The sequence below is a fragment of the Nothobranchius furzeri genome, chromosome 7 (assembly GCF_043380555.1).
Source record: "Nothobranchius furzeri strain GRZ-AD chromosome 7, NfurGRZ-RIMD1, whole genome shotgun sequence".
NCBI lineage: Eukaryota > Metazoa > Chordata > Actinopteri > Cyprinodontiformes > Nothobranchiidae > Nothobranchius > Nothobranchius furzeri.
Genome location: NC_091747.1, coordinates 56,027,043 through 56,039,273, shown reverse-complemented (window position 1 = coordinate 56,039,273; position 12,231 = coordinate 56,027,043). Strand labels below are relative to the sequence as shown.

Here is a 12,231-nt window from a genome sequence, read left to right as displayed (position 1 = left end):
CAAAATGTGGAATAAGGAAGAAAGGAAATTGGGCGTGATCAGGATTATACAGTGGATTTAGTTGGAGAGCTAAACTAAAAAAAGCTAACAGCTAAGCTTTGTATGAGTTACCGACACCGAAACATTCACCCCCAACTGTTGCTCCACTTTTCACTCGTTCCTAACCGAACCACAAAGTTGCATAATGTGGTTTCTGGCCAGCAGAGGGCTGTTTCATGCGACACTGCTCAACTCTCAGGCTCAACAACCACTGAAACACGTTTTTTAAAGCAATAGCAAAGTGTTAAAAACTCTTAAGTGTGTTTTTTTTAATAATGAAGCTATAATTCATTGTTAACACCAATCTTAGCTAAAGGTAAATCACTTACATATTCCTATTCGACCATCTTCACTTATGTTACCATTTTTACACATAAAAGTGATTACATTGGATTGTGTGAAGAGACATTATGGGGCAAGTACATCTACCTGAACCCCGTTTGCCCAGAAGGTGAGTTTTAGCTTTAAGAACCGGCGTTTTCTAAAGAGGCAGGATGCATGTTCATATTTACCTCTTTGTGGTGATATCAAACTAATGTAATTTAGCAACAGAATGAGGATATGGTAATTCCAAGCACATTTTCAAAGTGATTTGGAATGTTTGCCTCTCTGTTATATGCCCAGAGCCTTGAACATGTTCAAAACATTTGAGTGACACATTTAAATCCCTTCTGGATTCAGTTTTTGTGTCAGAAAGCTGAAAAATATGAGACTTTGATGAACAAAATGTAAATAGCAAACATATTGAGACATAAGAGACCTGGTGACTAAATCGGGCTCTTGTTCTCAAGTGAGGGAAAGATGGAGCACGAGGTCGATAGGCAGATTGTTGCTCCGTCTGCAGTGATGTGGGCATTGTATCGGCCTGTCATGGTGAAGAGGGAGCTGAGCTGGAAGGTGAAGCTCTCGATTTACCGGTCAACCTACGATCCGACCCTCACAAGCTTTTGGTGGTGACCAAAAGAACGAGATCGCGGATACAAGTGGCTGAAATGGTTTTCTTTGCAGGGTGGCTCGAATCTCCCTTAGAAATACAGTGCTCACCATAAATGAGTGCACCCCACTACATTTGTCAGAAAACCTTTAGTTGACCTTCAGAATCAACATTTTCAATGAGAAACTACAAAATACTCCCACAAATGTGGGCCAAGATCTGTTCATTTGCAAACAGCTGGCAGTTAATGAGTTAAAGGGGGTGAACTCATTTATGCTGAGCACTGCAGGGCGAGTAGCTCGGTCATCCGGGAGGGGCTCGGAGTAGATTCGATGCTCCTCCACATCGAGAGGAGCCAGTTGAGTTGGCTCGGGCATCTAGACGCCTCCCTGGTGAGGTTTGCTGGACATCTCCTACCAGGAGGAGACCTAAAGATCCAGGAGACTCTAGAGGGACTATGTGTCTCGGCTAGCAATGCCTTGGGATTCACCCGGAGGAGCTGGCCCAAGTGGCTAGGGAGCAGGAAGTCTGGGCCTCTCTGCTTAGGCTGCTGCCCCCACGACCCAACCCCAGTTAAGCGGATGAAAAAGGATGGATGGATGAGTGGGTGACTAAAATGCAACAATAACATTTGCACAGTTGTCACGAATCAATCAAAGCCTAGTGAGAAATTAGGCAAAAGTTTGTCATTAATAAAGAAACCTTCTGAACTCTGTGTCAGCGACTCACTAATCTGAATAAAATACAGTCATTTAGTACCCCGTTTTAAAAATGTCTTCACAGAACCATCATTCTGATCCAGTTCATAAACTTTTATTCATTTATACATTCTATTTCCATGTTTCTTCGTTGTTTCAGCACAGATGTTTGCATGACCTAACATAATTCCGGTTCCAAGTTTTATTGCTTAAATCAGCAACTGCACTGACAAGTTTCACTCCTTTAAAGGTCAGCAAGCAAACAAGCTTAGAGTTTTGTTCCGGTCTGATTTGTAGCACAAATCCGGCTGATGCAGCATTGTGCGTCGTGCTTCCCCACATCGCAAGGACAGGTTCTCTCAAGCATCAACAGAGACTTGGTTACCATTTTGCATAAACACTTGTCTGAGACTTAATAAAGCAGATCACAAGAGAAAAGCAAACACAGCTGATGAACTCTGCATTTTCTCTCTTTGAGACTGAAATTAAGTAAATTTAGCACTGCTGTGGGACTTGGGCTGATTAAAACATCTTTTTGTTGTGGAGGGACATTTAAAAAAAAAGCCTGCAGTTCCACAAGTGTTTCTACACATAATTTAATAGAACAATAGGAGAATTATGCAAAGCTCTAAGCCAGCTATAGAAAACACATGACTTCTGCATATTTCCAAGAGATGGCATAATTAGACTTCAAAAGAAACTCACAGCTTGGGTCAAAGCAGAGTTGTAACACAAACAGATTTGATTCATTTTCTCCAAAAAAGGTTTTAATGCTCATTAAATAAACTACATTTACACTTGCCAAACATACAATGTCTGGTGTTATTTCATTTTCTGTGTGGATTTAGTGTGCACAGAACACAAACTCCATTGATCTTCCCACTAAATTTTGAAGCAAAACACATAAAAACAAATAACAAAAAAAAAAACATAAGTGCACAGAATATGCAAGCTGTGAGGTTAGTTGGTAAAAGTTGTAAACACCTCAATTACAGACGTAAGCCGAACCAAACGGCACCGAGACCCTGGAAGGTTGCGCTCACCTTCATGTACGAGCATGTGCGTTCATCAGTCGATGGTGAATTGGAGCTGCGCTGACAAAAGAGCTTAATTTACCCTCGCTGAAGTAAGATTAATTGAAGGTGTCGAGGTATGAAGCAGCAAATGACAACACGTCTTTGGAATGGTTACAAGACGTATGAAGAGAGTGAATAAGAGAGAGGTTTGGTTGTGATGCTACAAGGTTTCTTCAGAAGGTGTGACCATTGAGTGTTTCTCCTGGAAACCTTATGGAGCTAGGATTGGGACAATATTCTATGTAACTTGTGCCAAGTTTTGTAACTTGGAACATATTTCATGACATGTAACTTTGGATTCGTAACTTGTAACTTTAGTTTTCTAACTTGTAATTCTCCATTTGTACTCGTATTTCTTGTTTTGTATCAGCAAATTTTCATTTTGTACATGTATTTTTTATTTTGTAATTTTGTATTTACTACTCATTTTGTAACATCAAACATTCTTTCAGAAACATGAAACTTTCAGTTTTTACCTAGCAGACTTCCAAAAAAAAAAAAAAAGTCAATGTACATGTTTGAAATCAAAACTCTCAAAACAAACATTTCATTCTACAGGTACAAACCTCAAATCTACAGTGTTACAGATCATTTTGTCTCAATTCTAGCATCGGTGGGAGGAACTTGGGTGGAACCAATGAGAGCACGAGTCTTAGCTACCAATCACGTTTCTCGAATTCCTGTCCAATCATTGGGAGAGGAGGGCAGGGTTCTGTCAGAGCTGTAGAAAGACGACACTCTTTGAACTCGCCGACTCGCGGTCACGTGGTTCATGGAGCTCTCAGTTCCAAACATCCCAGCGCCGTAAGTCATTTTGAACGGCGTATGGTGGGACAAATCACAAAAATTTAATATAATCACTTTTCCCCTGGCAATTTGTGGTAATTATTGAATATTATTATAAATTATGTCCTAACACCTTCACAAAGTAGCCTATTTATATTTTTCTGAGCATTTGTAGGAAGACAGACACCCGTGACTGTTCTACATTACAGGAATACGACAGTCCTAACACACTGTAGAACACATTTAGACCACAGGCATTACTATAATATATTATATCGGAACACAAATTTCATTCTACGAATCCAAAGTTACATGTCATGAAACATGTTCCAAGTTACAAAACTTGGTACAAGTTACACTGAATATTGTCCCAATCCTAGCTCCATAAAACCTCACTAAGAAACAACATAGTGGCAAGGCTGGAGAGAGTGTGTGTGTGAGACGGGGACAGTGTGTGTTCCAAACCATGTTCAGCCTACTTGTAAACTCAATCAACGGAGAAGCATGAGAAAGTGGCTGGTAGTGAGAGAAGGAAAAAAAAAAACAATTTGGGAACATCAAGAGCGTCTCCTGCTCTAACATTCACAGCAGCAAATTGGGACATCATAAGAGCAGAGAAGTGTGTATGTGAGTGAGAGTGTGTTTGTGTTCTCGGCGTGATTACTTAACAAAAAAAGTACTCAACACTCCAATCAAGACGGAAGTCGAGCAAGGAAAAACCATTTGTGAGAGAGAACAGAAAATGAGGAGAACGACTGGAAGACGGATGATTAGGGAGTTGTTAAGGAAAAAAGCTAGCCTGGTGTGAAGAAAACACTTTCTGCCCCTGCCTACGTGTTCAGTGTTCAGATGTAACTTTCAAGTGAGATAAACCTGCAGGATAAACATTTATTTTCATGAAGAATTCAGGTTCTATTCAGGAGTCTAAACCCCAACTTCACACTGGAGGCATCAGCAGAGCGGAACAGCAGTGGAGCGTTTTAACCGCGTGCGCCAATCCACACCGGGAGTGTCTCAGCCGTGGAGCGGCTTCTCCGCCGGACTCAGATCAGATCGGATCAGAAAATCCCTCAAGGTCACAGTTTGTTAATGCCATCCGCCATTAAACCAAAAAGCAGAAGGAAATCACTGTCAAATATGATGTTGTTCCTCTCCACCATCAGCATTAAGAGCCATGAAAAACACAAATCTCAAAAATACATATTGCTGGGAGGAAACACGCTGCCAGGTCACATGTATTGACGTAATCGACATAGATATGCAAGAGTCTTTTATTTAGAAAATTACCAGATGTTTTACAATGAAACCGTGTGTGATTTCTTGTCTAGTCCTGTGGAAATCGATGTGTGCCAGAAGTAGCTTGTGGCAAAAACATAACCTAATTATATCTTTAGCAGTGTGTAGCGTTATGGATATGCTATTTTCTGCCCTTAACAGCTGCCCTTTGACACAGTGACAGTGTGCATAAATTGCCAAGGTTGTGTGCTTGCTTCTCGTGTTTACATTCTAGCAAAGAAGACAGAAGAAGGACGAAGAACGCTTTTCATTAGTGAATCAAAGAACTTTATTTTTAATAAAGCTAATCAAAACAACTGTTGGTCAATAATAATCAGGTGACCGATCTGTGAAATCACAGTGTTATGATTTGTGTTTAATGAATAACAGGACTAACTGAGCTAGACACCCTGATCCACATAAGATAAACACATGACACATTGTTCACTCATCCAATCAGAACTTCCGTTCTGTTGCGGGGCAGAGTTCTGAGGTGTTTACTTAATCTGTCCACTCCGGTTGGCTAAGATTCATAAACATCTAAGCTTAATAAAACAGAACCACACCATTTTATTTCAGTTCCAACGAAGCTCTTCAACGTAGTTCAACTTGGTTCAACGCAGTTCCAACCAAGTACTCGACCAGCTCTCAAATCCATCATCGCTAAGTAAAGTACAGACTGGCCAGCTGTATTTTCTACTTTTAAGCTGAGAACTGTCAAGCTGGAAAATTCTGTCGTTTTATCAACAAGACGACGGTTCCTTCAGAATAAAAGCTGAACTCTCTACGTGACGCTGACACCTGCCGTTGCTACTGGGAGTCGATCCGTAGACTGGTTTGTCGTGCTGCAGACGCTGTGCTATCAGTTCCATTACCAAAGGAGGGTCCGAGGACCTGGCATTCCAGATCATACACGGGAGTCTCCGAAGGTACGTAGTTCGGCATAGATGGCGTTTCATGTCTCTTCCTCCTGAAGTCCCTCGTGGTTAGTTAGTCAAAACAACATCTTACATCAGACTCGGCCCGCATCAGATGGAGATTCTGAACTGACACACACACCAACACTTCAGTTCACATCCATTTGCATCCATCTTCAGAGAGTTAGTCCTGGTGATTGTTTCGAATAATTATAAAATAAATATTCTTAAACGTCCCATATTTCTCTTTTCTTGTCTCTGTCAATACAAAGTGTTTGAATAAAATTCCCTGTGGTAAAAACAACCTCTTCTGATTCTAAGGTAAGATTAATCTCTGTACCTTAATAAGTGTAAGAATATACCAACTATATTCCGCTACAGCAGCGTGGCATGCTGCCTCTGGAAGCCATCCATTTATGGACTAGACAGGAAATCACACACGGTTTCAGTGTAAAACTGGTAATTTTCAAAATAAAAGACTATTGCAGCGATGTACAGCCATTTTGGATCAATCCATAGACTATAACGGATTTTATTTGAAGCAGTGACGTTCCACTGCCATTCCACGCTGCTGATGCCTCCAGTGTATGGTCGGGGTAAGTCACAATTACTAGTTTTTGGCACATATTTGAAAATTTGTTCTAAAAATGTAATAAAGGCTGTAGGTGGCTGGCCATGTAGAGATTGCAAGCCCATAGAAAACCTTTTCAAATCCAATGAAAAACGATTGACTCACAGGTCTGAGCAGATATGCCAAGCTCTCGCCCTGTATTATCATCAAAGGAAGTTGTGTCATGGACAGAGCGTGGAAGAGGGTCTCAACAGATGCCATGATCTGGTCAAATCTGCCTCCAAGACCTCCAAGTGTTACAATGGTATCCACCTGCAGAGACAGAACACAGGAAAGCATTGCTCTGGTTATCTGGCTGGAGGTTTACCTGAAAGTGGGAGGTTCGGAGGGTCCAGGACTGTTTTCTGTACCATGCCTCTGCTTTCTCGCAATGTAAATCAAGTTAATTTAAACGACTGAATCATAGTCATTATTGAAGTGTAGCTGTATTAAAGTAAGTATCAAACAACCCTCCCCTGGTAAGAAAATACCCGTGGGACTGGGGGTCCGTCCGGACAACTTCTACCAAACAACCCTCACCTGGTAAGAAAAGACCCGGGGGACTGAGGGGTCCGTCCGGACAACTTCTAGCGGTGGACTGGACCCAGTGGATCCAGATTCAACAAAAAATGGCTTTAACCAAGTCTTACGTGGTCGTAGCTGAGTCATAGTTAACACCAATTCTGAGCACTGATTGCTTTAAGTCTTATGATACTGCATTATATAATTTTGTTTCCAGGAAGGAGATCCTGGGGCAGATCCAGGACACACTGGAGGGGTTATGCCTGAGAGCACCCTGGGATTAGAGGTCAACTGATATTGTGTTTTCCTATTTCCGATACCAATGCTTATACGTAAAGGTCAAGGTCAGTTGATGGATGTGCTGCCGATATTTTGGGCCGATTTTCATGGCCGAAAACTAGATGAGTTCTACCTTATTTGCATGATAAAAAGTCACTAATAACATCCACTGATGCACAAAATGTTTGAAGCTGAAGCAGCTCTTGAACACTGAATTTAAACACTTTTATTTTAATTTTGGGCAAACAAAAGAAAAAAAGAAGAAATTTTGGTAAAATTTGTTTTTAGAACATTTCTTTTGCAGATGTTATTCAGGAATGTAAAATATATTTTAACTAAATTCTGCAGCAGCACCGGGCTGCTCCGGATTTGCCTGATTTTAAATTGGCTTTACTGAGGTCATATCGGCCAATGCCGATATTTTTAAAAGATGTCACCCAACACATCTACCCCTAACTGAGACCCTAGCAGAAGAGCTTGTGGAGGTGACTGGGGATGCCGTTTCTGGGAGTCGGAATAGCAGAAAAAGACAGGTATGAGTTTTTTTATTTTACCCTAAATTCCAAAATAACAATCTACAAATTTCTGACCGTTATTACATTTTACCTTAATGTTTCCAGAGCAACATTTTTAGCATTTCTTTAAAGCTCAGCTGAAGATGAATTGAAAATTTCTCATAAATCTTGAAAATTAACCAATGTCCACAAACCAGCAAAAACACAAGAAGTTACTGTGACTCAGATATGGTGATTGGGGTTGATCTTTAATATTAGATAGTCTTCTTTGGATGTGTACCGTCAAAGACATATTTTGCTCTAACCAAAGGTCAGAGAAACTATTACAAAAATCAAGCAAGAAACAGATAATCTGATGTGGGTCAAACAATCCTGAAGATATTAAATGCAAACAAATTGAGTTATGTGGAAACTTAAAGCTGTTTCCTGCAGCGTCACAGATTAAATAAGGTTCAGTTAAGCTTTGGAACAATATTCACAGTTCTCAGCAGTTATATTCTTGTACTAAGTCCCCAAGCCATCAGCACCAGTGCTGACAGCCATAAAACCCAACAGAGTCTACGGGGCAAAAGAGCTGTCACAGGCTGACGACTGCCAGTCACACTAGCACACAAAATGAACCGACTTCCATCAATCACACAAATGTCAGTGTTGTTCTTTTCGTTACCTTTTGAAATGTTCAGCACTCTTGCTCAAGCTTTGGCCAAACCGGCGTTTAGAAGTGTATGTATTTATAGACAAGAAGAATAAACACATTGCTCAGAAACTGGTTAATTTCTACATCAAATACCAACAAGATATTAGTTTTTAAACAGTACTTACAAATAAAGGTCAATCTAAACAAAAATAGTTTTCTTGCAAGCTTCCGGCTCTTGGAGAGTACAGACGTTTTTTTCCCTCCTCTCCTCCCTGTCTTATCCCAAGGTTCTTTGTCTGTCTCTGGGTGTACGGCGCTTCTGCATTTTTTCTGGAAAACTAGAAACTGGAAATTATTAAAATGGACCTGGTCAGTTGGTCACTCAACGCGATTGAACATTTTTTTTCAACGATGAGAACGGGAGAAGGGGCTCCCGGGTGTCTCTCTGGGACAGATCCAGTTGGGCATATCATGGACTCCTGGAAACAGTGGAACCTGATTAGCTTATCTCAACTGTCTGTAGAGGATTCTGAAGACGTCTGGATATTCGTGGTGTTGGTGTCAGGTTTCCTGCTTTTTGGCCTGGGAGGTTACCTGGCTTACCGGACAATTAACGAGCTGTCGAGGAATACTGGCTCTTTACTGGAGCTCAGGGATGGATTATACTGCGCTGTGAATGCACAGACTTGTATAATTGTCGAGATGAGTCGTAAGCTTGGAACTCTGGCTGAGATTCATGCATTGGCACAAAAGATGGATGCAATCAAGGAGCGAGTGGATGAATCAGCACGGATTGGGATAGATTAATTTACACCATTATTTTGATTCAGAGGGGTTGAGGACCAGCGGAACTTTAAGACAGAGAGGAAATTATCTCTGTCTGGCCCTAAAACAATTTCTTATCCGAATCTGGTGCCCCTGAGTCTGTGAGGCTGAGACGAATACCCCCCCCCCCCCCCCCCCCCGGTCGCCATGGCTGCATCACTGACGTTTGGAGAGTCCCAAACCCTACCACCCCACCTAGTGGACACTTATGTTGTGTTATGTCTGAAGTCCGTTGCATTTCTGTCTGAGGTGTTTTTTGCATAGCAAAGCTGCCCTCCCTGTGGAGGGTAAGTCTGAAGTGCCTTTTTTTCCTCCACCTGACCCAATCCTCATGTAACCCCTCCGATCTCTATTAAGGTAGCGCGACTCGGGTTGTGAATGACCACAGTCACCAATTCTTGTCATGCGTCTTTGTCTTTGCCTATGTATGTCTGATCTCAGAATTGTGTGTACTGAAACTAATTTCCCTCTGGTATTAATAAAGTATCTTTGAATTTGAATTGAATTGACTGTTTAGGTGTGGATTACCTGTCTAATCAAGACATTTTCAGTGGTCGCTAGTAGTAATGAATGCATTGCAGGCAGTACTCAGGGAACAGAAAAGCCCACAAACCCCTGGCTCAGCAGGGCCAATTCTGCGACACCAGAGCTGAGCCTCAAATGGCAGGTTTTGGAGTCTTATTTCCTGATATTTGAACATCTCGCCAAATATTAGATAACAGCAACGCGACTCTACCACTGACTTACGATGTGGGTATTTTATCTCCACAAATAGCACACTTCTGCTGTGAGGCGTAGTTGTTAGTGTTAATGAGTAGCTTAAACTAGCCGAGACGACTGCTGTTGATTACCAGACAAGATGGTTGAGTCCATGAATGTTAAGTGACAGTGTGACATAGATCGGTGAGGATTGTCAAAACCTTGAGTTTTACCATCTATTCTCGGTCAGGAGACTGTTTTCATGTTCAGCCTGTATGAAAAACTCAGAGGGACCAATTATAATCAGAAAAAACATTTAGGAAATGGGTTTTCAGTCAACCACACCTGTAAAATTCAAATGTGAAACATTTCCATTTGATAACCATCAACTTTATCATCCTGAATAATTTCCAATTCAAACATTCTCTTCCTTTTAAAACCGAACTTTAAAACAGACGACCTGCTATTATCATTAAGCACCCTTTGACACGATGCAGAACTCATGCTTTAATCAACCGGGCAGCCCCAGAAGGACTGGAGAGGAAAAAGAGAATAAAAAATAAATTACCTCAACTTCTTTTTGGTCAGCATCAAACACGTTCCCTTCAAACCTCTTTCATTTGTCTCTCTGGATCCCATCATTTCAAAAGACCAGGTCTTTGACTCACCTGCTATTTTGCTCTAATCATTCTTGAAAAGTAAAGCCTTTTAACTCACATGTTTTCCATTCATATTACATTTGTGAACTCCAGTAAATACGTGCGATCTGACACCAAAATATGCGAGCAGTACCTACAGATGTGTGATGAAAGTTAAAGGCTCTTGGAATCTCCTTTTTCCATCACACTGTCTGCTTCTGATCTTTTTGTGCTCTTTGCCAAACTCAGTTTCACAACACTTTTTTGAGGGCCTTGGAGAGCTCGTTAGATCTTGGCATGATGACACCGAGCATTCTAACACCAAAGATAATTTGGGATTGAAGATGTCAGAAGTTTAAATGAGACGGATTGTAATTATTGGCTACTAACGTTGAGCTCTAATCTTATAGATCTGAAAGTGCAACAGATGCTTTTGTGCAACTGTCTAATCTGTTTGTGTTGAACTTTGAAGACATCTAAAAAAGTCACTTTTTTATGTGAATCATTGTTATAAAAACGATTTCAAAAAGCCGACATTTCCCCCGGAGACATATTTAGGCCCGAGCAGCGAAAGCGCTGCGAAGGCCTCTTGTTTTTGCTCTGTTTATTCTTTTTTATTTATTATTCTTAGCCCGCTTTGAATGGCCTTTTGGGGACCTTATCATTCCCCAAAACTCACAATATTTTGCAAACATGTCAGGCCTGGTGAAAAATTTGATATTTTAAAGGTCCCAAAAAAATCGCACAGGAAATGACTGAACAGCGCCCCCTAGAAAGTGAAAAAAAACCCTCCCCATAAAGCTTAGTTTATCGTACAGTTATGAAATTTGGTACACTTGTAGTACTCAACAGTCCGCACAGAAAAGTCTCTTGCAAGCATGGTCAATATCAAACAGGAAGTCGGCCATTTTGGGTTGAAATGGCGATTTTTTGCAGTTTTGGCCGTTTTTAGGGTCCGTTTCTGACTGGATTGCTCGATCACTTTTCGCACAATCGTCTCAAAAGTGGTGTAAAATTGCTCAGAAGAGATGGGCGAAAAAAATGAGACAAGGATTCTGAGTTTTCGTATATGTTGAAGGGGCGGGGCCAGGCCTCAAAGTTTGACTACTCGCCAATTTTTTTTAAATTGCTATAACTTCATAACTGAATGGAATAGAGTTACCAAACTTTCTGTGGTCATTCGTCATCCACCCACAAAGTAAAATAAATGGTCGGATGATGACATCACACAAGCCCCGCCCCCTCAGGACCAAAAAGGTCAAGTTTTACTGTGAAAGGTCCCAAATTGCCCCATTTCACTTAATCACCAAATATTTGTAGCTGGTAACTCAAGACAAGTGGAGGTTGCTTGGCGTCACTTTATGGGAGTTTTCGGCAGAGGGCGGGGCTGTGGCGGCGCGGCGAAGTCAGGCGTACCGCTGTGGCCTTACGTTTGCCTCCCATTTCGTCATTTCTAAAGATATCGTCATGAAACTTCTTGTGAGTGATCCTAGTCCAGCCCCCCAAAAGATCTGATGTGAACATCCGGTGGGCGTGGCCTATTTTCTGAAATAGCGCCCCCTAGGACCATTAAAACTGTCAGCCCCAAACCATGCTTTGACTGAGGATTACGAAATTTGGTACACTAATGTGGTGTCTCAGGCCCTACAAAAAAGTCTCTTGGAGCCAAGTGCAAAGTCGCACAGGATGTCGGCCATTTTGGTCCAAGTACACGATTTAGTGGTTTTCGCACACGTTGTTTGGAGAGTGATGCTCCGTCGCCCTTTTCACCAATCGCCTTC

General features: G+C 41.4%; 1 protein-coding gene across 7 annotated transcripts in view; it reads right to left on the bottom strand.

The window, feature by feature from the left end:
* The window catches only part of tpk1 (thiamin pyrophosphokinase 1), a 152,609-nt gene that overhangs the window by 47,785 nt on the left and 92,593 nt on the right, over positions 1-12,231 (bottom strand). For all 7 annotated transcript variants that reach the window (XR_011521109.1, XR_011521110.1, XM_015955371.3 and 4 more), the window contains one exon: positions 6,462-6,608. Coding sequence is in view for 5 of the 7 variants with exons in the window: in XM_015955371.3 (XP_015810857.3) it covers positions 6,462-6,608 (147 nt within the window). In the remaining 2 variants the exon portion in view is untranslated. The remainder of the gene's footprint in view (positions 1-6,461; positions 6,609-12,231) is intronic.